This window comes from Mesoplodon densirostris, chromosome 18 (genome assembly GCF_025265405.1).
Source record: "Mesoplodon densirostris isolate mMesDen1 chromosome 18, mMesDen1 primary haplotype, whole genome shotgun sequence".
Classification (NCBI taxonomy): Eukaryota; Metazoa; Chordata; class Mammalia; order Artiodactyla; family Ziphiidae; genus Mesoplodon; species Mesoplodon densirostris.
The window spans coordinates 6,779,520-6,805,331 of record NC_082678.1 but is presented as its reverse complement, the minus strand read 5'-3'; the positions used below and the strand labels follow the sequence as shown (position 1 = coordinate 6,805,331).

The following is a 25,812-nucleotide window of genomic DNA, read 5'->3' as shown; positions in this document are numbered from 1 at the left end:
TATTTAAAAAGAAGGGTTTAAAATTGGTAGGTAGTGTTTCAGGCCACTTGCAAACATTATCATCTCAGGCATGGAAGCAAGTCTCATGAAATTCTACATCTCTGAGAGTTGAGGGTCCCAAGTTTCCTTATCTCTTGCATTAAGTAAAGCGTGCACTCGCATGTGCAGACGTGCTTAACTCTGTGAGGCCTTGTCTCCTATCGTGGCAGTGACACCTGAGACTGCTGTATGGCCACAGCAGGGCAGGGGTTAGTGAAAGGGACCTGGCTGAGACAAAGAGCTAATGGTAAGAGCCGGCAAGACACTGACTGGGCACTAGCAGAGAAAAGGAGGAGTGGTGCTTGCCAGAAGACTCCTCACAGGGGAGTGACAGGGACTGATGCCGAAAGCAACAGAAGAACCGCTCACAGCCAAGGCCTCGTGCTCAGAAGTACTTCCAGAGATTAAAAACAAATGTTTTGCACGACTAGGAGGGGGAAAACAATACAAAATGGATAGGGCGTGAAGGTCATGTCTGCCTTCTCAGGATGAGTGTTTCATGTTTAGACCTATTAATCACAAAGAAAATTCCTAAGCCCATAGCTACAATTTTAAAATCTTGTATCATCTTGCCAAGTGGTTCCCCTTATTTTTAAAAAAATTTTTATTGGAGTATAGTTGATCTACAATGTTGTGTTAGTTTCTGCTGTACAGCAAAGTGTATCAGTTATACACATACATATATCCACTCTTTTTAAGATTCTTTTCCCATATAGGTCATTACAAAGTACTGAGAAGAGTTCCCTGTGCAATACAGTAGGTCCTTATTAGTTATCTATTTTATATATCCTCTTATTTTGTTTTTACTATTTTTTTAATTATAAAATTAACAGTTTAAAAAACTATTTCCATTAAGGGAGTCCATTTGTCAGTCTTTATTCAGAATTTCTACCAGAATGAACTAGACTAGGAAGCCTATCCCAATCCTTAAACTCAGGAGGTTATGAAAAACAGTTTTATACATCTCAGCAACATCCCAGCAGTAAACTAAAAGCTGTATCAAAAGGGAAAGAAAGAGGGGAGAGGGTAAAAGAATTAAGTCCCAAATAATGATGAAAGTAACTGAGCTTTGACCTTGAGGCCAGATTTACTTTGGATCTGTGGGCAGCAGCTTGGACATGTATAGAAAAGCACATGTCTGTGAGCACAGGGAGGCACTGTGTTCAGGGATGTTTCCTGATATGAGTAAGTGACATATTCCTTGAACAAAGGGACCATGTCTTACCCATCTTATGCTTTACAAACAGTAGGTGCTCTTCAAATGCTCTGTGAATTAATGAGTATAAACACAATAATGTTTTCACAGTGAGTACACTGGAATTCCAGATGATTTATTCATGAAAACCACTGGGCGCAAGTGGCCGTGCCTGCTGCAAAAGACCTGTAACACCTGGAAAGAGTTAATCACACTGCCCCACACCCTTTAATGTTATATCGGGGACTGGTGAAAGAAGTCACCATCAGTCTCAAAACTCTCAACTCAGTGAGCAAACTGAATATTCACACCAACCCTCTCCTGGTATGTAGCCAGATCCTGATTCTCAGGAAGACTGGGCAGTTAAATTCCTATGAGCTTTTCTCCTTTCCCTGGCTCCAAGAGATCCTTTTAATTAGCATGGCTTCTCTGAGTCACATCCTTAGTTTACTAAGGAATGTATCACATCTTCAGCTGACTTTCTCTAGCCCCCCGGTTCTCACACTAGCATGCTTCAGAATCACCTTGTGAAAACAGACTGCTGGGCTGGGCACCACCCTCAGAGTTTCTGATTGAAAAAGTCTCGTGTGAGGACTGAAAATTTGCATTCTGACAAGTTCCCAGGTGAGGCTGATGTTGCTAGCTGGCAACCCCCTGCTCCAGGCTAGAGAACCAGTGAGAGTTTTTCTTTCCTCGAAAGACAGAAATTACAAGTAAAACTGAGGACATATAAGATGCTAACTAAAATGGGCCTTCTATTTTTCAAAAGCTTTGCTCATTTTTGTTGTTGTTGAGCAAAGGAAATAAAGAACTTATGGGAAGGTACACTGAAGAGTGACTGGGACAATCTCTGAAATGTCTGATGTTGTTAATCTGGTGGCAAAGACACCTACTGAAAAGAGTTACCCATATTTTAGGCCATCAGAAAAAGCACGTCCAGGCTGAAAGCTAAGACTCCTCCTCAGGTTTAATTAGGAGAAGGAAGCCTTCTGAAAGGCTTATTCCAATCCTTTCCATGGGATCACCTCAGCAAGCTGTCACCTGGCAACTTAGTCACCTACATTTTTAACCCAGGAACTTATTAACATTTTTTCCCTACAAGGTAATAAAGTTGAGTTTATATGAAAATCCAGGAATTTCAAACAGGCATCCTACCAATTTTCCAAACAACATAAAGAAAAGCTCTTGAAAAATTAAGTGTGATGTGCAATCTGGAGTACTTAAAAATGTGCTCAAAGGTTGACCAGCAAACATAGAGGATAAAAATTAAAATTTAACGACAGAAGGTTTGGAGATTAAACCTTTGTTATAATCTCATGTATAACTAACTGTTTCCTGTTGCTTCAACTTTAAGCATATACTTACCTTAAAATGTAAAAATTTCATCTAACTATGTTTATACAACTACTTTAGGGTTCCTTTCCCCATCTTGAGATGAAACATTGCTGAAAATGCAAAATTATACAAAACCATGGCTGGCTGTGCACTGCATGAAAAATGGAACATAATCTGACATTTCTTCAACTAAAACAGGGTGCAGAAATGGTATTGCTTTCAAACTAGCAAATTAAAATAATTATTGGAATAAAAATATGGCCCACTTGTGCTGGTGTAATATCAGCTGCTCAAATATTAAAAGAAATAATAGTCTGACCTCATCGAAAAACTGCTGAGTTTTGCGAAGTATAAATTTTAATTCAGTCAGTTCCAGGAAATTTCTCTTCAGAGCTTCCTGGTTTGTGTTGATTTCCTTCAGTTCATTTTCAATCTTCTCAAAATTGGCCTACAGAAAGAACAACAACAACACACAACCAATTTACTCAGAGGAAGCTCAAAATGCTTGCTCTGAAAGACAGATGAATTCATCCATCCCACAGAACGCTTGCCACCCAGATGGTTCAAAGGTATCTTTGAACAACACAGCAAGTACAGTCAGCCCTCCATATCCTTGGGCTCCATACCTGCAGATTCAACTAACCATGGTTCGAAAATATTTGGGGAAAAACATTTTCCAGGAAGTTCCAAAGAGCAAAACTTGAATCTGCTGCCCACCAGCAACTATTTACCTAGCATCTACATTGTATTTACAACTACTTACATAGCATTTACATTGTACTAGGTATTATAAGTAATCCAGAGATAATTTAAAGTATATGGGAGGATGTACATAGGTTATACGCAAATACTACAGCTATTTTACATAAGGGACTTGAGCATCAGCAGATTTTGGTATCCGAGGGAAGGCCTGGAACCAATCCCCTCAGATACTGAGGGACAACTGTGTTGTGTTTTTACCAGGGCAATTTTCTTTATGAAAACTTTTTGGCTTAAAATCGTCTTTCTCTGTGTATAGATTCTGTTGTACACTTGGTTAAATTCCTCAGGGGACTTCGGATAGATAAAATAATTATTGAAAAGTTAATGAAAGGCTATTCATTTAGTCTATGAGATTAATAAATTACTGGATAAATTAACATTGATCCATTAAAGTTTCAATAAGCCAATAAACATTTATTTAGTCGCATGTGATAGTATTTGAGATACCACAGTGATTTTTATACCATAAAAAGGCAAATCCCATTCTTGTGGATGGGATTCATTTAAATCCCATCCACAAGAAACTTGCTGCAATCAATAGACAACGCTGTTGCAATCAACAGACAAGGACAGCAAGAATTATTCTACTCTCCAACTACTCAGGAAATTACTCTCTGCATTTAAATAGAAAGAAACTTATCTGGCTTCCTCAGAAGAATTGTTTACCTCTAAGTCAATCATGTCCCGGGGGAAGGGCACCTCTGGGTTTTCGCCAGTGTCCATAATTGGGATATTGGCTTTCCTTATCTCTTTCTCAACAAATCCTAGAACGACAGAATCGAAACATTCATGTCTAGCTGCACATGTCTGGAATTGCCAATACTTGAGGAAAAAAATAATAAGACCCCAAACCTGGCTAAAAAGAGCTTCGTTCTAAGAAAGACACTTTTACATAAAAAAGGCAGATCATGGAAATCCTTTTTTCTCCACATTCCTCTTCCTCCTACCCTACCGTCTCTAAAGCATAGCTACCCCAAACAGGCTTATCATCCCACTACTGTCTTCTTTCCCTCTTCTGGTATTAAAACTGGTCCTCATCTGTATCAGCTCTCTACCCTTTGTGACTTCTACTGTATGACGGTTCTGGTCACAGATACTGTTGGCAGAGAAGAGCTGCAGAAGAGTGCGATTCAGTAGAATATAACTTAGCCCGCTAGTGAGACACTCCAGCCTACACGGGTTTCATTAAATTTGAAAACAGGTCAGTTTTGACTTAAAAAATACAAAAAACCAAGCACAGAATAAGGCCCCAAAACACCAGAAGAGGAAAGTGTTTCAGGTGATAACTACTGACTTAGTTTTTAGCACGGGGACTAAATTCACCTAACAGCTAACTGAAAGCTGGCATAGTATAGTAGAAAGATCTTGGATTTTGAAGACAGACAACCTGGATTCAAACACTGATCCCATCATGACAGCTTACGTTCTTGGGCAAGTCGCTTAACCTCTCTAAGCTTTGGTTTCTTCACTTACTAAATACGGGTACTAAATCACCCATCTTGAAGGAATGTTGTGGGGAATGAACGAAATAAAGTATATGAACACCCTAACTCTCAATAGGACCTTAATAAATGTTAGATTCTTCCCTCATAAATAGCTCAAATTAAAAGGTGTCTATGCTGACATCTAAAACTGATGGTGTTCTGGGTCCTACCTCTCAGAATTCTACCGGGTAGTACTGCCGTAAAACCCTTCCCATAAAAAATAACCAGTATTTTTCAGCTTGCAGCCTTGTCATCTGAAACGAAGTTTCTGTTAAGCACCACCTAGCCCAAACACCACACGTCTACTCGTGCACAAGGAATTCATCTTTACATCAGACTGCGAGATTTTTCCTCTCTTCTTTTCCTCCTGTAGTATTTCCTTCCTTTATTAAGAGGACTCTAATTTAAGACAATGGCTCACTAGAGGAACATCAGACAAGGCCAAAATGCACATACGAAGCTTTCGATCCATTTCTTCACATCTTCTAACTTCATTCACAAATTTCCGCTGGAAAACGTTCACATCTGGATTTAACTGCAAAATAAGAACAGAATACCAAATATTCAAATACTACATTTCCTCTCTTTCATAAGCAACACATCCTGCAAAGTGAAAACCTAATTTAGTGTCAGTGTATGATGCGACACTAATTAAAACTTTCTACTGATCCACACAACCTGCTTTGGGACCAGTCACACCAATGAAAAGTAAAATCCCCTCCCTCACTGCTGCAATATATTCCTGGAATGGAGGCAGATTAGACAAAGCACGTGGCACAAAATGTTCTTCCCGGGCCAAAAGTCTCAGTGAGCACAACCACCTCCCACATGTGGGCAATGGATATAATAGAAGCTCTGCCTGGCAAACTTCTCTTGTTCTTTTGCCCCAGGGTCTTCACCTTCTAGGTGAAAGGCTGGTGTATTCAGTCATACATCACAAGTAATTTTCAAAGCAATGTGACAGATATTCTGGGAAATGCAAAGAAGAATAAAACAAGTTCCTACTCATTAAGAAGCTTGCAAACGAATAGAGAAGAAAGATGAATACAACCAATAAGAGAGCATGTGATAAATTCCAGAAAAGCAATACAAAGAAAGGATTATAGTTACTCAACATTTGTGGAGCACCAAATATGTCCCAGACACTGTATTAGGCAGTGGCATAAATATAAAGAATAAGAGATAGCCTAGCTTTGAAGAGCCATCAGCCCCACAGAAGAGAGACACAAACCGATCAATACAACTTTTGTGATAAACGTTATTAAAGAGTAAGCAAAATATTGCTGGCAGTTTCCTATACAGTTAAACATATATCTACCTACCTCATGACTGAGCATTCTACTGCTAGGCACCCGCTTAACGGGAATGAAAACGTGTCCACAGAAATTTGTAAAAGAATGTTTACAGCAGCTTTATTCATAATCGACCCAAACTGGCAATGATCCAAATGCCATCAACAGGAGACTGGATAAAGACACTGTGATATGTTCGTACCACGGAATGCTTTTCAGTAATAAAAAAGAATCAACTACAGATATATACAAAATGAGATTAAATCTCAAAAATACGAGGTTGAGCGAAAGAAGTCAGACATAAGAGTCTGTAATGTATCATTCATTTACATAAAGTTCAAGAACAGGTAAAACTAATCTATGATGGTAGAAATCAAGACAGTGGTTACCTATGATGGGTAGGGGCTGACCAGAAGTGTGCACGAGACAACTTTCTGGGCTGCTGGAAATATTCTATATCTTGACTGGGGTGGTGGTTATAAGGGTATATAAATTTACTGTACTCCTAAGATCTATGCATTTCATTGAATATGAAGTTTACCTCCATAAAAAAGAAGAGGGGGGCTTCCCTGGTGGCGCAGTGGTTAAAAACCTGCCTGCCAATGCAGGAGACGTGGGTTCGAGCCCTGGTCCGGGAAGATTCCACATGCCGCAGAGCAACTAAGCCCACGAGCCACAACTACTGAGCCTGCGCTCTTGAGCCTGTGCTCTGCAGCAAGAGAAGCCACCACGATGAGAAGCCCACACACAGCAACGAAGAGTAGCCCCCGCTCACCATAACTAAAGAAAGCCGAGCACAACAACGAAGAATTAGAATTAGAATTAGAGTTACCATATGACTCAGCAATCCCACTACTGGGCATATACCCAGAGAAAACCATAATTCAAAAAGACACATGCACCCCAATGTTCATTGCAGCACTATTTACAATAGCCAGGTCATAGAGCAAGCTAAATGCCCATCGACAGACAAATAGATAAAGAAGATATGGTACATATATACAATGGAATATTACCCAGCCATAAAAAGGAACGAAATTGGGTCATTTGTAGAGACGTGGATGAATCTAGAGACTGTCATACAGAGTGAAGTAAGTCAGAAAGAGAAAAACAAATATCGCATATTAACACATATATGTGGAACCTAGAAAAATGGTACAGATGAACCGGTTAACAGGGCAGAAATTGAGAAACAGAAGTAGAGAACAAACGTATGGACACCAAGGGGACAAAGCAGCAGCGGGTGGTGGTGGTGGGATGAATTGGGAGATTGGGATTGACATGTACACACTGATGTGTATAAAATGGATGAGTAATAAGAGCCTGCTGTATAAAAAAATAAATACGGCTTCCCTGGTGGTGCAGTGGTGGAGAGTCCACCTGCCAATGCAGGGGTGCAGATTTGATCCCTGGTTGGGGAGCTAAGATCCCACATGCCTTGGGCCAAAAAACCAAAAAGCATAAAACAGAAGCAATATTGTAACAAATTCAATAAAAAGACTTAAAAAAAATTTTTTTAAAGAGCAGAAATGAATAAAAGTTCCTGAACAAAACAAAGTCAAAAGCTGACTTTTTTCTTTTATTCTTCTTTATCATTTTATTTGTTATCATTTTTTCTTAAAAGCTGGTTATTTAAAAAGACAAAATGGACCAAATTTTTTTTTTTTTTAATTTTTTTTTTTTTTTTTTTTTTTTTTTTTGCGGTATGCGGGCCTCTCACTGTTGTGGCCTCTCCCGTTGCGGAGCACAGGCTCCGGACGCACAGGCCCAGCGGCCATGGCCCACGGGCCCAGCCGCTCCGCGGCATATGGGATCCTCCCAGACCGGGGCACGAACCCGCATCCCCTGCATCGGCAGGCGGACTCTCAACCACTGCGCCACCAGGGAGGCCCCTGGACCAAATTTTTATAAGACTGAGAGAAGGCATAAATAAACATAAGAATAAAAAAAGTTCACTACAGATAGAAATGTCAACAGTTAAAATATACCCATCTAGAAACGCCAGGCCTAGAAGGTTTAAAGATAGGTTCTTTCAAAGACTAGATAAGCCCAAAGCTTAGAAAAACTATTCCAATGAGGAGACAAATGAAAGGAACATTCCTCAACCAATAACTGAGAGTGGCCAGTATAATCTTTTTTTTTTTTTTTTTTTTTTTGCGGTACGCGGGCCTCTCCCGTTGCGGAGCACGGGCTCCAGACACGCAGGCTCAGCGGCCATGGCTCACGGGCCCAGCTGCTCCGCGGCACGTGGGATCCTCCCGGACCGGGGCACAAACCCGTGTCCCCTGCATTGGCAGGCGGACTCTCAACCACTGTGCCACCAGGGAAGCCCACCAGTATAATCTTTACACCAAAATAAGATAGGAATAGTTTGAGAAAGGACAATTACAGACCAATATCATTTATAAATATAAATGAAAAAATCCTAATAAAATTATTAGGAAATTGAACCCTAAAATTCTTTTGAATACACCTCATGACCAAGTTTCCGAGGCTTACAGGGATGATTTTACATTTAAAAAAATCTATACAAATGGTCTGTAAGCATATGAAAAAGGCTCCACATCATTAGCCATGAGGGAAATGCAAATAAAAACCACTGTGAGATACCACTTCACACCCATTAGGATGGCTATAATAAAAGTGTTAGAATTACCACATGACCCAGGAATTTTGGGTACATACTCCTGGATATATACCCAAAAGAAGTGAAAATAGGCACTCAAACAAATACTTGTACACGAATGTTTATATAGCAACATTATTCACAATAGCCAAAATGTGAAAACAACTCAAATATGTTCAGCAACTAATGAATGAATAAACAAAAGGTGGTATATACATTCAATGGAAAATATTCAGCCATAAAATGGAGTGAGTACTGATACATGCTACAACAGGATGAATCCTGAAAACAATACGCTAAGCAAAAGAAGCAAGATACGGGCTTCCCTGGTGGCGCAGTCGTTGAGAGTCCGCCTGCCGATGCAGGGGACACGGGTTCGTGCCCTGGTCTGGGAGGATCCCACATGCCGCGGAGCGGCTGGGCCCGTGAGCCATGGCCGCTGAGCCTGCGCGTCCGGAGCCTGTGCTCCACAACGGGAGAGGCCACAACAGTGAGAGGCCCGCGTACCACAAAAAAAAAAAAAAAAAAAAAAAAAAAAGAAGCAAGATACAAAAGGCAATGTGTCATATGATTCCATTCATAGATAATGTCCATCCAGAATAGGGAAATCCAGAAAGACAGTGGTAGATTAAGTGATTGCTAAGGGCTGGGGCGAGGGAGAGATGGGGAGTGACTGCTATGGGTACAGGGTTTCTATGCAGGGGCGATTAAATGTTCCGGAATTAGATAGTGGTGACAGTTACACAACCATGTGAATGCACTAAATACCACTGAACTCTACACTGTAAAAGGGTGACTTTTTTGGTATATCTCAATTGAAAAAAACATAGGCAGTGGAATCAGACAATCCTGGATACAAATCTGTGTGTCCCTGGGGTATTTTCATCTGTGCTGCAGGTTCCTAAACTGTAAAATAAGAGTGGTAGGTTCCACTATTGAAAAGGAGGTTCTACTTCTCAGGTTGCTGTAGGAATGCCTGCAGTAATAACGTAAAATGTTCAACATGACATCTATTCACAAAATGTAAATTGTCCTTATGATCCTACATGTTGGACAGTAAGGGACTGAAGAATAGACAAGAAGTATGTCAAAGAGAAGAATGAATGAGGGGACAGATAAGCCACAGAAGATTTTGAACAAGTCGAGCAACGAAACATGTCTTGTCCCTCTAAAACCCAGGGCAATATCTTTTGTATAGAAGATAAGTAACAACTAGTTCTATACTGAAACCACTTCTTATACTGAAACCACTCATTTTAATATGCTGCATATTTTCATACTTAAAAAAAGATACAAATAAGAAAGAAAAGTACAGATACATGCTACAATATAGATGAACCTTGAAAACATTACATTAAATGAAAGAAGCCAGACACAAAAGACTATTTATTGTATGACTCCACTCACATGAAATGTCCAAGAATAGGCAAATCCACAGAAACAGCAATGAAGATTAGTGGTTACCAGGGGCTGGGGGTGGGGAGTGGGGCTGGGAGGAAATGGGGAGTGACTGTTAATGGCTACAGGGTTTCTCGCTGGGGCGATGAAAATGTTCTAAAATTGATTGTGGTGATGGCTGTACAATTCTGTGAATATACTAAAAGTCATTAAATTGTATACTTTAAATGGATAAATTGTATGGTCTGTGAATTATATCTCAGTAAAGCTGTTAAAAAAATTAGTAGGAAAAAATATGGCTACGTAATTCACCAAATTAACAGATTAAAGGAGGAAAAAACATGGCAACCTCAATAAGGAAAGGCATTCAATAAAATTCCACAACCATTTGTGACAGTAACTTCAGGAAATCAGAAGTTGAAAGGAATCTGCATAATCTAATAGAATTTTCCAAAAAATTAAGAATAAATGTCTTATTTAAATTATAAAAAATTTAAAAGATTCCCCTTAAAGTTAGAAGCAAGACAGGCTTACTACATAATAGATACGAAGCATTTTGCCCTATTTCCTTATTAACAATAATCCCAATTTTGTTTAGGGCAGCAACTGCTCAGCTGAAAAAAAAAAGAAAACCACCACATTTCCCAGACTCCCTTGCAGCTAGAGTATGCCATAATTTTGGCCAGTGATAAATTAGCAAAGTCTGCTGAGGGTTTCTGGGAAAGTTGTTTTCCTCCATATGTAAGTACTTCCCCCTCCTCCTTGCACTTCTTTCTTCCTGCCTAGAATATGGAAGAAATGCTGGGAGCTGTGGTGGTCATCTATAAGGACAAAAGCCAAATGCTCAAGGATGGCCAAAAAGAAACACAGAATGATCTTAGGACACTGATGACGGTGTGAAGCTGGGCTTCATGTTACATGAGAAAAGTACACCCTTAACATTTGGGTTTTCAGTTACATACAGCTAAACACAACCCTAACCAGTATTAGCTTGCTCTTACTCTTCATCAACACGTTATGTTATTGGGACTTCTCTGGTGGTCCAATGGGTAAGACTCCGAGCTCCCAATGCAGGGGGCCCAGGTTCAATCCCTGGTCGGGGAACTGGATCCCGCATGTGTGCCACAACTAGGAGTCTGCATGCCACAACTAAGAAGGCTGCATGCTGCAACTATGAGCCTACATCACAGCTAAAAATCCCGCATGCCACAGGGAAGATCCCACCGCATGCCACAACTGAGACTTGGCGCAGACAAAATAAACAAATAAATAAATATTAAAAAATAAATTTAAAAAAAGTTATGTTATTAAAGGTGCCAATGGATACAGTAAAATAAGAGAAAGAAAAGGAAAAGGATTTGAAAGAAACAGTTCACTCTCTGACAGTGCAGTGAAAAAGATTATATCAAATGTAGCAAAATGTTAACAACTGGTGAACCTACATGAGAGTATTCAGGCTTGAAATTTTTCAAGATAAAAATTTAGGAGGGACTTCCCTGGTGGCGCAGTGGTTAAGAATCCACCTGCCAATGCAGGGGACATGGGTTCGATCCCTCGTCCAGGAAGATCCCACATGCCACAGAGCAACTAAGCCCATGCGCCCCAACTACTGAGCCTGCGCTCTAGAGCCCGCGAGCCACAACTACTGAGCCCACGTGCCACAACTACTGAAGCCCATGCGTCTACACCCTTGCTCTGCACCAAGAGAAGCCACCACAATGAGAAGCCTGCGTACTGCAACAAAGAGTAGCCCCTGCTCGTCGCAACTATAGAAAGCCTGTGTGCAGCAACAAAGACCCAACGCAGCCAAAAATAAATTTAAAAAGAAAAATTTAGGAAAACAGAAAATACTAATAACAAAAAAAGAAAAATAAACTTTATATATATAACAAAATATACCAAAAACAGAGGGAAAAGACAAGCCACAGCCTGGAAGAAGTTATCAGTAGAGGATTAGAAAAAAGATTAGCTTCCAGAGCACATGAAGAGCTTGGAAAAAAAAAAATCCTACAAGTCAATACAGAAGACAAGCAAACCCAATAGAAAAACAGGCAGATAATATGGACAGACGTCCATGGAAAATGAAACCCATTATGTCCAATAAACAAATAAGAAGAGACTAAATGTACTAATCTAGAAAATGCAAATTAAAACAACAGGATACCACTTCGCAACCATCAGACTGGCAAATTTCTTTCTGTCTGAGCACAGAGGTGTTGACACAATTGTGGAGCGACAGGTACTCTCAACCAGCGATGGGAGCATGAACAGGTACATTCACTCTGAAGTTCACTCTGATAACATCTAACAGTTAGGGATGCACACGATGCTCAGCAGTGTGCCTCCTGGTTATAATCCCTGGAGCAGCAGCTGGTCCATGAGATCAATACCATTTTCTTGTAACACTAGGACATCATTTGCCTTTTTCATTCTCATTCTCTCATGAGTGTTTCAGTGAAGTTTTCCAGAGGCTCATGAGATACATCACAGCAGACTGACTGCAGAAGCAAATGAGAATCCAGCTTTCTGCTAATTCAGACACTAAAAGATTTTCAAAAGTGTAAAAGCAATATCCCTCTTCTCACAACTATTTTTTGTTTTGGAAAACATAGCTATTTTTCATAAAAATGTTATGATAACATGTAGTGGGTTTATTATTATAATTTTTAAATGATTTAAAAAGTAAACACTTAAAACATTTCTCAGTTTTAATTTCCAGTACAATAATATCGCTAACTATAACTCTTATAAAAGCCCTCTGGGGTCCTCAATTTTTTAAGAGTCTAAAGAGGTCCTTAAACCAAGAAGTTTGAGAACCACTGCCCTGGAGAAACTATCACACATGTATACCACAAGACATATATATGAATCTTCCTTGCACCACTGTAGAGCAAAGAGTTGCAATCAACCAAAATGTTCATCAAAAGGAAAAAATGATAAACTGTACATTCTTACAATAACTATATAGCAATTTAAAGGAATGAACTAGCACTATCTGTATCAACATGGTTAAATCTTACAAACATTAAATTTAAAAAGTACTTGCTGAAGGATACACACAACATGAAACTATATACATAGTTATAAAACATATAAAATTATACTATATATTATTTAGTGATACATACATACATACACAGCAAAAGTGGAAAAAAAAACAAGGGAATGATAAAAGCAAAGATTGTGGAGATTACCTTTGTGGGGGAGGAGAGACAGGAATGGCAGGGAAGAAGGAGACACAGGAGCTTTCAATTATTTGTGGAATGTTTCTCTTAATTAGATAGTAGAAACAGAGTTACAGGCATAACTCGTTTTACCGTATTTCACATTATTGCACTCTGAAGATATTACTTTGTTTTACAAATTGAAGGTGTGTGGCAACCCTGCATTGAGGAAGGTTGATCAGCACCATTATTCCAACAGCATTTGCTCACTTCGTGTCTCTGTGTCACATTTTGGTAATTCTCTGAGTATTTCAAACTTTTCCAGTATTATATCTGTTATGGTGATCAGTGATCTTTTGATTGCGAAAAGATTACGACTTGCTGAAGACTCAGATGATGGTTAGCATTTTTTAGCAACAAACTATTTTTTAATTAATATATGTACATTTTTTTTAGACATAATGCTACTGCACACTTAATAGACTATAGTATAGTCTATAGCCTACAGTATAAACATAACTTGTGGGAATCTTAGTTCCCCGACCAGAGATTGAACCTGTACCCTCGGCAGTGAAAGCGTGGAGTCCTAACCACTGGACCACCAGGGAATTCCCAACATAACTTTTATATGCACTGGGAAACCAAAAAATTTGTGTAACTCGCTTTATTGAGATACTCACTTTACTGTAGTGGTCTGGAACTAAAATAAATATTCATTGTATTAGTCCCTGTAATGTTTTGTATGACTGAAATACAACATAAGTAAAAGTTAAGAACACTGAACAGACACAATGGGTGTTAGGTAGGGAGACACCATAGTACCAGATAAAGGATTGCAAATTAAGGATGACTAAGGTTTGATTTAGGTTTCAAGTCTAGAAAACTGGAAGCATATTGATGCATTAGCTCATCTTTAGAAAGTCAGGATGAAGAAATAGTTTGTTAAAAGGCAAGGTGCTGGGATTTAGACATAACAAGCTTGAGAAGCAGAGAGGACAAAAATCTTTTTTGGGGGGAGGTGGGATGGGGGACAAAGGCCTTCTGAGCTATTTTATTTTATTCTTTTTAATTGAAGTACAGTTAATTTACAATGTAGTGTTAGACAGAAATCTTAAGAGAGTTGTTAATTCAGGGATGGTGTTTGGGAGGTCAGGACCAGAGACACAGATTTGGGACTCGCTGAGTAAAGATGGAAGATTTGAGGAGAGATGAGATCACCAAAAGAAAAAAAAAAAAAGTGATAGGGAAGATGTGGGTACGGAGAAGCTTAGCCAGAGAGAGCAAAGAAAAGAGTTTCGGGAACAGTGACACCTGTAGCAGGAGTAAGGCACATGAGAGAGAGGCCGGTGGAAGGCGGCAATGAGGTTTCAGAAAGGAAAGGAAAGGAACCAGAGTCGGGGAGGAGAACTCGTCAAGAGAGGTGATATAAAAGAGTTCAAAGAGAATAAGGAATAAGACCACATCACTGGATTCCAGTTGTGCAATTTCGGCTCAGACTGAGAACTTCCGGAAAGCTTGCCAATTCCAGGAAGCCAAAACTGATTCACTCCGCCCCTTTCTGACCACTCCTCTTTCATCCATCCATTCATTCCAACAAATACCGATTATCTTTCCTCTTTCATCCATCCATTCATTCCAACAAATACCGATTATCTTTTATGTGGGCACTAAGGATATAATAACGAAGGTCTCTGTCTTCCTGGTGCTTCGATCACAGTAGAAGAGAGATTCTTTAATCAGCCAGTCACACCCATGAATGGAAAATCACGACTATGATGAACGCTATAAATGAGAGGTACGTGGAGCTTTGAGGCTGCGTAACGAGGAATGGTTACCTGCCCCCTCCTTTCAGCAGCGTAGATTGTGCCTTCAGATTGCAAGCCCCATAGGTCATACTTTTTTTATATTCTTAAACGGTCCATTTTCTTTTGATATCTCCTCCAAGTGGCCAGCATAATGCTGCAGAACAATGGGTATTCAGTATATGCTTACTTATATACTATATATCTGTAACTGGATGCTTCAGATTTTGTAATAAATATGTCCTACTGTATGGACGAGCTATGACACTTTTTTTTTAATACCATACTATGGGTGTTAAGGAGCGCAAGAGCCAAGTGCAAGCCTTGAACAGGTTAGTTTGGTGTCCTCCACCTGCATCCCAAGCAATTACCTTGAGAATGCTTAAGATTATTCTCAAAGCGGTAGCTAGTAAAAGTATGGAAGGATTGGCCCAAAACATTCTCATCTCTACAAAGACAACTTGAAATGTACACTCTTCCAATAGTAAGCCAGTGCTATAATGTTATTTTTGAAAATAAAAAGCAAAACGTTCGTCTTAAGGCAAATTGGTCATGACAGGAAAAATAGAGTTCAGCGGTAATCAAGAAGCAGCCCCGTAACTACTTACATCACGAAACTGAACCTTTCCGAGTTCTCCTAATTCACTGACACAACAATAAGCAGCTTCTGACTGTAGAAAAAGCTGGGCCAGTGTCATCTCCTCACTCCGGAAAAGCTCCCCCATGGCAGCAGAAAGGACCGGTCAACTGAGTACCTGGATTTCTCTCCAACCTAAGGCAAAAAGAGAAAATTATATGACCTTGGAATTATCAAGAGGACTGAGAGCAAACAACACCCCAGGAAGCCTCTTCCGTTTTGCATTTCATTTCTTCCACTCCATGCTGACAGGTCTTTAACAACTGTTTTGACATCCTTAGAAAGACAGAAAGGAGAAATTCCAATGGCTGTTACTGAATCTTCTCCCAGAGAGTGTCTGATGAACAGTCACTTCCTTTGCAGTCGACGTCAGGATTGAATGACAATAATTTGGGACATCTCAATACATAAGAATGTATTCAGATTAAAAACAGGAACTGGGAATCTGAAACAGCTCTTTAAATACCTTGGACACAATATTATGAGGCAGCTGACATTTTTTTTTTTTCCTGTGTCAGGAAACAAACAGAAGAGACCCCGGTTCCCCTGTCATAAAGCATGTCTCCGTTGCATCTAGTTTTCTACCCTCCACTGCTAATTTCTAACAGCCAAAGTCCCAGCACTGCCCTAAAGGTACGGCTATCTTAAAGGGTTTAACTTTCCAAACTCCTCAGAAAACACCATTTTCTCCCAAAAGAATCTAAACACATAAGCATTCACTTAAAAAACAAAAACAGAAAAACACAGCAACAGCTTACACATTAAGCTCAATTTCAAGTCAAGCATGACAGGAATACATGGTAATGACAAAGCAATTTTAAGTCACAGAGAATAAGCTTTGGACCTCCGCAGCTTTCTGTTTCTTATCCCCACCTTCAAAATTAACTACATTCTTCCATCTGTTAAAGCTTCGCATGAGTGAGCCAATAAAGATTTCCTTTTCAGTCCGTCTTACCGTTACCGGGTAGGAAAGACAATTGGCGCTATCAGTGGTCCTGAAACTGCAATTATTTATTCTCAATCAGCTATTGTAAGGCACAGGCTGTACAGAATCTGAACTCAACAAAATGTAAGGTATTTTTAGTACCATGAGGGCATCCCTAATGATAGGTGAAACTGGCATCAAAGGAAGAGCTATTCCTCCGGAAGCCTGGGAGACATTTTGAGAAATCCGAATGACAAAACCTTTGTGCATTTGACGTTCAAGGCAGCAAAACCACGCATTCAGATATAAGCAAGAATTTCTCAAGAGATCATGTAGCTTGCCTTTAAGACTGCCTACACCTGAATCATCCAAAACAGCTGTTAACAGATCCCACACTATCCTCAACAAGAATAGATTCCACAACCTCTAAACACATAAAATTATGCCAGATCAGCATAGTTCAGAGGCTGCCGATAATGACAGCCTCCAATGAGTTGCCTCCCTGTTTCTGTTCTTTAATGATTACAAGTCTCCCTAGAACATCTCTATCCCACTGGAACCAAAGAGAAAACTAAAAAGGTCACAGCAATTCGGGCGCGTGGGGGTCGCAAAAAAAAAATATGAAGAAACGGTAATCCTGCGCAAGAGGAGTCCAAATAAAGTGCTCCCGAGCCCTGCCTCACGACTGTCATCCAGTCCTCGCCTCCTAACGAGCCGTTCAAATTCACCTGCCTCGTTTCCTGTCTACCTAGTAAGAAGGAGGAATTCTCTGAGACCAGGCACACCTACCTCCTGGAGTGGGGAATAAAAGGGGATAATCCTCAAATGGGGAGCCCCTTTAAGAAGCCCCCCAATTCTTCAGCCTACCCAATAACCTTCAGTTCCTCCGCCTTCCACTTAAATGACGTAAGGGATCGGGGCCTCCAAAAGGGAGTGAACCTCCTGTTTCTCTGCCCAGAGGAGGGGTGCCCGAAGAGGGGTGAACCCCCATTTCCTCGAGACCTGAAGCCCCTGCTAATTCCTTTGACAACCGAGGGGGCCGTTAGAAAGGTTTGTTGTGCCCCTCGGAGGCCGCTCCCTGCCGCGCTGTACCTATAGGCCCAGCTCACCTCCAGCCGCGGGCCGGCCGCCGCCAAAGCCGCCGCCACAGACCAAGCCCGCAGCCTCCGCAGCTCCCGGCAGCAGCACCTCGACGTGCGTGCGTCCGCAAAGCCCCGCCCCCGCGCTGCCGCCGGCCTCCGCCCCCACGATGACCTCATTGCCGTTGGCCAATGGGGTGAGGACTCGGCCGGAGGCCTCATTGCGGAGTCGCGGGGGCGTGGGCGAGACCCTGCGTGCTGACGCCATCTTGTTCCCGCAGCCTCGGCTGCTGGCCCCGGGAGGGCGGGTGTGTGGGGCGGGCGGTGCAGGTGCTCTAGGCCTTAAGTCCTTGAGCCCTTCAGAATCTTTTTTCTCACTAATATGTATCCTTGAGGCCAGGCTGCCTGCTTTCTTTATTTTCATACCCAAGGAATTAATTCACAACTTTTTCCTCCTCGAGGGAAGTAGCATGAAGGAGAGAAATTATTATGAAATGACTGGAGAGCTCGAGCAGATCTTTAAAGGGCTTCCAGCCCCAATCTGCTCTGCGCACGCGCGCACACACACACCCTTTTTCCTTATTATGCAGGGGAGAAAATTTGAGCCCTAAAGTGGAGAGCGACTTGCTAAAGGTGCTAGATCCTGTAGAGGAGCCCTGATCGGGGGCTCATTCATTTAAGAATAGAGAACCCCTCTTTAAAAAGGTACTTGCTTCGGGCTTTCCTGGTGGCGCAGTGGTTGAGAGTCCGCCTGCCGATGCAGGGAACACGGGTTTGTGCCCCGGTCCGGGAAGATCCCACATGCCGCGGAGCAGCTAGCTCTGTGAGCCGTGGCCGCTGGGCCTGCGCGTCCGGAGCCTGTGCTCCGCAACGGGAGAGGCCACAACAGTGAGAGGCCCGCGTACCGCAAAAAAAAAAAAAAAAAAAAAAAAAAAGGTATTTGCTTCAGTCCTTCCAGCAACAGTCCAGGTTCTATTTTTCTCCAGTTAACAGTGAGAGAAACTGTGGTGCTCCAAGGACAATGGTGCTTCAAGGACAAAGAACGACCCTGCCTGAAAAAGTGTCAACGTTACACCCCCTACTGGACTCCTAATCGCCTTCCCCACCATGTTGCGATGGTTACGAAATTTGTGAGACCACCTGGGCGATGCCTACCTGGGCAACGGGACCTGTCCCAAGTAATGAAAGGCATATGCCCTGTCCCACTCCCACCCTAAGAAGGAAGGTATATGTGCCTCGACCAATCAGTAAAGGAAATTTTCACCTCGGACCATTTCTTTTGTTTTCTGGCTATAAAAACTGATCAATAGCACATGTTCGGGCTTGACTCTCCCAGGCTATTAGGAAGTTGGCCCGCTGTTCTGGCAGTGACCTTTGCCTCTAATAAATTCTATCTTCTTTACATTCTGCCTTGTGTCTGGAAATTCTTTTCCAACCTGCGTTCGGACCTCGACAGAAACCTTATTAGACCAGGTGTTGTGAAAGTTAATTTCGAATCTTGTTTGATGGATTCCTGTGCGCCCGTTTGACCACTTAAAAGTTTTCTATTCCTCAAAATTTGTAAAAGAATACGTTTTAAAAAACGCACTAAGTGACGTCTACCTATTATTTATAAAAACGCCTTTCTCAACTATTGATGTCGATTCCCTTTTCCTGCCCTTCTTTTGAGGAAGAGTGGGGATCCCAAGTTGTTTGTCATAACCAGAACCGTATCAGGAAAACTCAGAAAACTGGTTATTCATACTTCGTGGGTGGTGGAACCCTATTGAGATTCAACTGTAATGACTGAGATATGTCTACCTGGCAAAGACATCATCAATCTTGCTTTACCAGCCTAAAGGAAATAATAAAGGGCAAATACCGACGTTTAATTTGTATTTTTCATCTCACATTGTGAATGAAGATATAACGACTTCATTACGATTTTGTTGAGAAGTAGCACCTTGGAGAGCCCCAGGCCCTCCCTTTCCCTGTGAGCTTAATTGCTCCCTAGTTCTCTCAACTTTCCCCCCAAGGCGGATAAGGACCCACATTTGAAAGCCTGCCAAGTTTTATAAACTATTACACAATGACTCATTTCCTTCCTTTGAGACTTAAAAAAAAAGTTATTTTTTTAACCTCAGGGTCAGCCACTCGCTAACCACAAATTTTCATACACTTACCTTTAAGACAGCCTTTCATCTGGACTCATATCAGTTCCCTTGAATTCCCTTTTTTCACGGCTTCCTTGAAAGTATATTCTCTCGGAGCTCCTCTTCTGTCTCCTTTCATTTCCTGCCATCAATCTTTCTCCAGTGTTCTATTTCTTTTCCCTCCATGCTCTCTTCCTTGGAAGTCTTGCCTATTGTCAGGCTTAAATGTCTATGTGTAAGACATACCTATTTTTCCAACTACCTCATTCCTCCAAGGCTCAGAAATGGAATTTCAAGCTGCCTGAATAATGCCATTCAGGCAATACACGTTTGCTGAGGCAGTCTGCTATATCGGAGACGGTGCTAGGTGCTGGAGATAGTAAAATGAAACAGACACTCTTCCTATCCTAGAGGAGCTCACAGCTCAGTGAGAAATAAAGTCCCAACAATTATGAGAGAGAGAGAGAGAGAGAGAGAAAGGTGAGATGAGATTAATACTTCCCTTGTACCAGGCACTTTTTTTTTTTTTTTTTTTGCGGTACGCGGGCCTCTCACTGTTGTGGCCTCTCCTGTTGCGGAGCACAGGCTCCGGACACGCAGGCCCAGCGGCCATGGCTCACGGGCCCAGCCACTCCACGGCATGTGGGATCTTCCCGGACCAGGGCATGAACCCGCGTCCCGTGCATCAGCAGGCGGACTCTCAACCACTGCGCCACCAGGGAAGCCCCTAGGCACTTTTCTAAGTGCTTTATAAATATGAACTCATTTCATCCTCACAACAATACTAGGAGGCAGACACTATTATTGTCTTCATTTAACAGCTGTTATGGTGAAACTGAGGTACACTAATTTGCCAAAAGTCACTCAGCTAATAAATAGCAGAGCAGGATTCAGACTCAGCCAGTTTGGCCCCATTTCTTGTGCTCTTGAGTACTGCACTGTTCTGACTCTGCTAAGAGTGCTGCCTCTGAGTCCAACCTGAATTCAAATCTTGGTCTGTCATTTAATATCTCTCACTTTACGACTCTCTAAGCCCTAGTTTCCTCTTCTATAAAATAGGGTTAATAATAGTACTTGCCTTACATGTTTATTGTAAGGAAGAAAAGGAACTTAGTACACGCTTGGCACTCAGTCTGCATTTAAAAACTGTTAGGGGCTTCCCTGGTGGCACAGTGGTTGAGAGTCCACCTGCCGATGCAGGGGACACAGGTTCGTGCCCAGGTCCGGGAAGATCCCACGTGCCGCGGAGCAATTAGGCCTGTGAGCCACAACTACTGAGCCTGTGCGTCTGTAGCCTGTGCTCCGCCACAAGAGAGGCCGCGATAGCGAGAGGCCCGCGCACCGCGATGAAGAGTGGCCCCCGCTCGCCACAACTAGAGAAAGCCCTCGCACAGAAACGAAGACCCAACACAGCAAAAATTAATTAATTAATTAATTAACTCCTACCCCCAACATCCTCTTAAAAAAAAAAATTGTTAGACATCATCATCATCACTATTGTTGTTGAGATACGAAATACTATATCTCAGTATTGGACCTGAGGACGTCAGAAAAGTTTACAGTGAGGTGGTGACACGAGTTTTGAAGACTTAGAGCTCTCACTGAATAAAAACTGTCTCTTCCTCTGAGATCCTTAATCCTGCTCATGGCACCATTGCTTTCCTAGTTACCCAGGCTCCAAGCTTAAGCCATCCTTTTTTTTTTCTTTTTTTCTATCTAACATTGTTTACTTTAACACAAGCGAAATTAACACAAGTTGGATATTAAAATATCTCTGAGAACAATTTCTACTATTTATATTGTGAAAAATCAAGCAACCACTCTATAATTTGTAAAAATTTCACTTTCAGTTGAATGTTTTCTTCTAATAATTGTCTAAGAATGTCTAATTGGTCAACATTATGTGTTGAGTTTTCTCTTTTTTTTAATTTATTTATTTATTTTATTTATTTATTTTGGGCTCCGTTGGGTCTTCGTTGCTGCGCGCGGGCTTTCTCTAGCTGCAGCGAGCGGGGGCTACTCTTCGTTGCGGTGCGCAGGTTCCTCATTGCGGTGGCTTCTCTTGCTGCGGAGCACAGGCTCACTGCAGAGCACAGACTCTAGGCACGCGGGCTCAGAAGTTGTGGCTTGCGACATCTAGAGCACAGGCTCAGTAGTTGTGGTGCACAGGCTTAGTTGCTCCGCGGCATGTGGGATCTTCCTGGACCAGGGCTCAAACCCGTGTCCCCTGCGTTGGCAGATGGATTCTTAAGCACTGTGCCACAGGGAAGCCCTTGCGTTTTCTCTTGAACAAAATTTGTATAGAGAGTATAAAACTTTAAATAAGTATGAATAGATATTAAGCTTAAAAATAAATCTGCCCTAAGTCTGTCTTCTGAGGTTTGTACAGAGGCCTAGAAGGTTTGTACAGGGTCAGTAGTGAGGTCCTCGTGGCAGTGTGTTCTCCTTTTTTTTTTTTTTTAATTGGAGTATAGTTGCTTTACACTGCTGTGTCAGTTTCTGCTGTACAGCAGAGTGAATCGGCCATATGTGTACATATATCCCCTCTGTTTGGGATTTGCTTCCCTTTAGGTCACTACAGAGCACTGAGTTTTTTTGGTTTGGTTTGGTTTTGGCCGTGCCCTGCAGCATGCAGGATCTTAGTTCCCCATCCAGCGATCAAACCCGTGCCCCCTGCAGTAGAAGAGTGGAGTCCTAACCACTGGACTGCAGGGGATTCCCCCAAACACAGTAGTTTCTACCTGATTTTTCTCCCCTAGCATTGAGCCTACTCATTCAATGGTAAGTACCATTTCTTGAATGAATGGTGAATGGGTAGCTGATGCTGAAAGAAACGGGGACCTCCTAATAGAAATCGACTATCAACAAAAGAACACAGCTCTCAGACAAAAAGGAATATGATCACATCCTGCATTTTTTCTGTCCCCTTTGTTTTATGGACTTCATTATCTGTGGGGAAAAGAGTTCATGACAGATGCTTGTATTCTTGTAACAGAGATATGAGGGAAAGTTTCCAAGCAGAAGCTAGAATCAGAAACTGTGTGTGAAGTCAGTGAAAACTTTACAGAGTCATCAAGTTCAGTACACTAATAGTGCTGATGCTTGTATTCCATGTACAGTTCCCAAAGTTATTCTACATTGGAACATTCCTATAAGGAAAAAACTCTAACTTCAATGATGAGTACTTTTTTTGGGGGGTGGGGGCCTCACCCTGTGGCATGCGGGATCTTAGTTCCCCGATCAGGGATTGAACCCAGATCCACGGCAGTGAAACTGCCAAGTCTTTACCACTGGACCACCAGGGAATTCCCCAATGATGGGTACTTTAATAAATAGCTTTCAGTCATCAAAAATCCATCATTTCTTCAGCAAACATCTATTAAGTGCACACTTTATGCCAGGCATAATGTTAGAAACTGGAAATGCAAAGAGGAGCAAGGAGCTCACAGTCTATCAGGAGAGACAGACAACCAACTAACTGTGATATAACATACATGATATAGCAGCAATTGAAGTAGAAGTCTATGTAAGCCCAGAGGAAAGAGTTATTAAGCCTGTTTGGCCTTGCAGGAGGCTTTAAGAAGACATGACATTTGCGATGGGTATTAAAGGATTAATAGAAGTTTGTTCAGAGGAGAAAGCAAAGGCTAATAGAACAGAAATAGTACTAATATCAAACTAAATTCAGATATTGTTTTCATCACAGTCAGCAAATACATCAACTTAGCCCAAAACTGACTAAAATATTTTGATACAGAATAATCAGGCATTTATGTTGATTTTATCTAGAGTTACCTGTATGCTTCTCTAGGGAAGAAATAAGTTGTGCTTATGCCTTTCTGTAATTTGAACAAGTACAGCATATGTCCAACAAGATCCAGTATAAACAGGTTGTTACCACACAGCCCTAGAAGACGTGAGAAATTCCATATGAGGCATAGCCACTAATGCAATTCTGGGTGTCTAAACTGAGCTATGTCTTAGCATCTGTGAAAATGTCTAAACAATAGTTACAAAAATCAGTTCTACTACCAAGACAAAAGAGAGAACAGAGGCAATGATCTAACTGAGTCTCAAAAAGTTACAAGAATTGTCACTGTAGTGACATGACTAAAACAAATGGTTTTTTCTCCTTTTTTCTTCCTTCCTTTTTTAGTTTGAATGAATGCACAGCAATTGTCTAAATTTCCACCAGTGAAAGGTCAGCTCATGTTTGCTCAACCAACTTAGATTCCTAGATGGGAGTGTTAAAGTTAAACCAAGTGTTTTGAAAAACATATTTGCTCTTGTCTTTTTCTGCCATATGCTTCCTGTATTAATTTCCTAGAACGACCATACACATTACCACAAACTGAGTGGCCTAAAACAGAAAGTTATTCTCTCATGGTTCTGGAGGACAGCAGTTTGAAATCAAGGTGTCCACAGGGCCATGATATTTCTAAAGGCTCTAGGGAAGAATCCTTCATTCCCTCTACCTAGCTTCTGGTGGTTGTCCAAAATTCTTGGCATTCTTTGGCTTAGGGATACATCACTCCAATGGCTGCCTTCATCTTCACATGGCATTTTTCCTTCTGTGTGTCTGTATCTGCATCCACATTTCCCTCTTCTGATAAGGACACCAGTCATTGGATCAGTGCCCACCTGAATCCAGTATGGCCTCATCTTAACTTGGCCATATCTGCAAATATACTGTTTCAAAATAAGGATATATTCACCTATTCCAGGTGCACATAAATTTGGGGGGAGCACTATTCAACCCAGTACAGTTCCCTTACAAATTTGGGGAAGGAAATTTTGCTCTGCATAATAGTGCAAGCAGTTAGCAGCTAAAATTTTGATTTAAAAGTTAATTCTGGGCTTCCCTGGTGGTGCAGTGGTTAAGAGTCCGCCTGCCATTGCAGGAGACGTGGGTTCGACCCCTGGTCCAGGAAGATCCCACATGCCGAGGAGCAACGAAGCCCATGTGCCACAACTACTGAGCCTGTGCTCTAGAGCCTGCGAGCCACAACTACTGAAGCCCGCGTGCCTAGAGCCTGTGCTCCACAGCAAGAGAAGCCACTGCAATGAGAAGCCCGCGCACCGCAGCAAAGAGTAGCCCTCATTTGCTGCAACTAGAGAAAGCCCGCACGCAGCAACAAAGACCCAACACAGCCAAAAACAAATAAATAAAATAAATTTATTTTTAAAAATAAACATAAATAAATAAAAGTAATTCTGCTTGTCTGCATTCATTGAGGTGACGGCAGTGCAGTGTAATGATCGTATGTGTCCAGTCAAGTAATTGTTTTGTTTTTCCCTTCTTTATAAAAATGAACTCTGGGCTTCCCTGGTGGCGCAGTGGTTGAGAGTCCGCCTGCTGATGCAGGGGACGCGGGTTCGTGCCCCGGTCCGGGAAGATCCCACATATACCGCGGAGCGGCTGGGCCCGTGAGCCATGGCCGCTGAGCCTGCGCGTCCGGAGCCTGTGCTCCGCAACGGGAGAGGCCACAACAGTGAGAGGCCCGCGTACGGCAAAAAAAAAAAAGAACTCTAATTCTTAAACTATTCTACCAAAGATCTGATTTGAGTGTTGGATGAGAGATTTCTCCTGCACAACCTTTAGGTGACCTGGCATGACCTTGACCATTGTTCTTGAAATACTGATTAGCAGTTTGTCTCCACAGAAACATGTAATTACTTTTGCAGTTTCACTCTGAGTTCCTCAACATAACACTGTGCTTTTACTTGCAAAGCCTGTCAATGTTTCAAATAAAAGTCTTTAAGTAAAAATCTATTCATAATAGATCTTGAGGCTCCCTTTGAAGCTCAGGCAATGTCAGCTTCCTCTAGCTCTGGTAATGATTACATCCACAAGGGGATATGAATGAGCCTAAGGCATGTGACATTTTATGCAACCCTTAAGACTCTTGTGACCCACACGAGGCAAAAAGCCGCTTAACTTG

At 41.6% G+C, this 25,812-nt stretch overlaps 1 protein-coding gene across 6 annotated transcripts in view; it reads right to left on the bottom strand.

Annotated features, from left to right (window-relative positions):
• The window catches only part of ATP6V0A1 (ATPase H+ transporting V0 subunit a1), a 55,395-nt gene extending 37,528 nt beyond the window's left edge, over positions 1-17,867 (bottom strand). For 4 of the 6 annotated variants that reach the window (XM_060080340.1, XM_060080342.1, XM_060080343.1 and 1 more), the window contains exons 1-5: positions 17,769-17,867; positions 15,706-15,869; positions 5,272-5,350; positions 3,998-4,095; positions 2,889-3,017 (exon numbers count right to left, since the gene is read on the bottom strand). In XM_060080340.1, the coding sequence (XP_059936323.1) occupies positions 2,889-3,017; positions 3,998-4,095; positions 5,272-5,350; positions 15,706-15,822 (423 nt within the window). In that variant the 5' untranslated portion in view covers positions 15,823-15,869; positions 17,769-17,867. Of the gene's footprint in view, positions 1-2,888; positions 3,018-3,997; positions 4,096-5,271; positions 5,351-15,705; positions 15,870-17,751 lie in introns of all 6 variants that reach the window. The other 2 variants (XM_060080345.1, XM_060080341.1) reach the window with 2 other exon arrangements.
• Between the last annotated feature and the right edge of the window lie 7,945 nt (positions 17,868-25,812).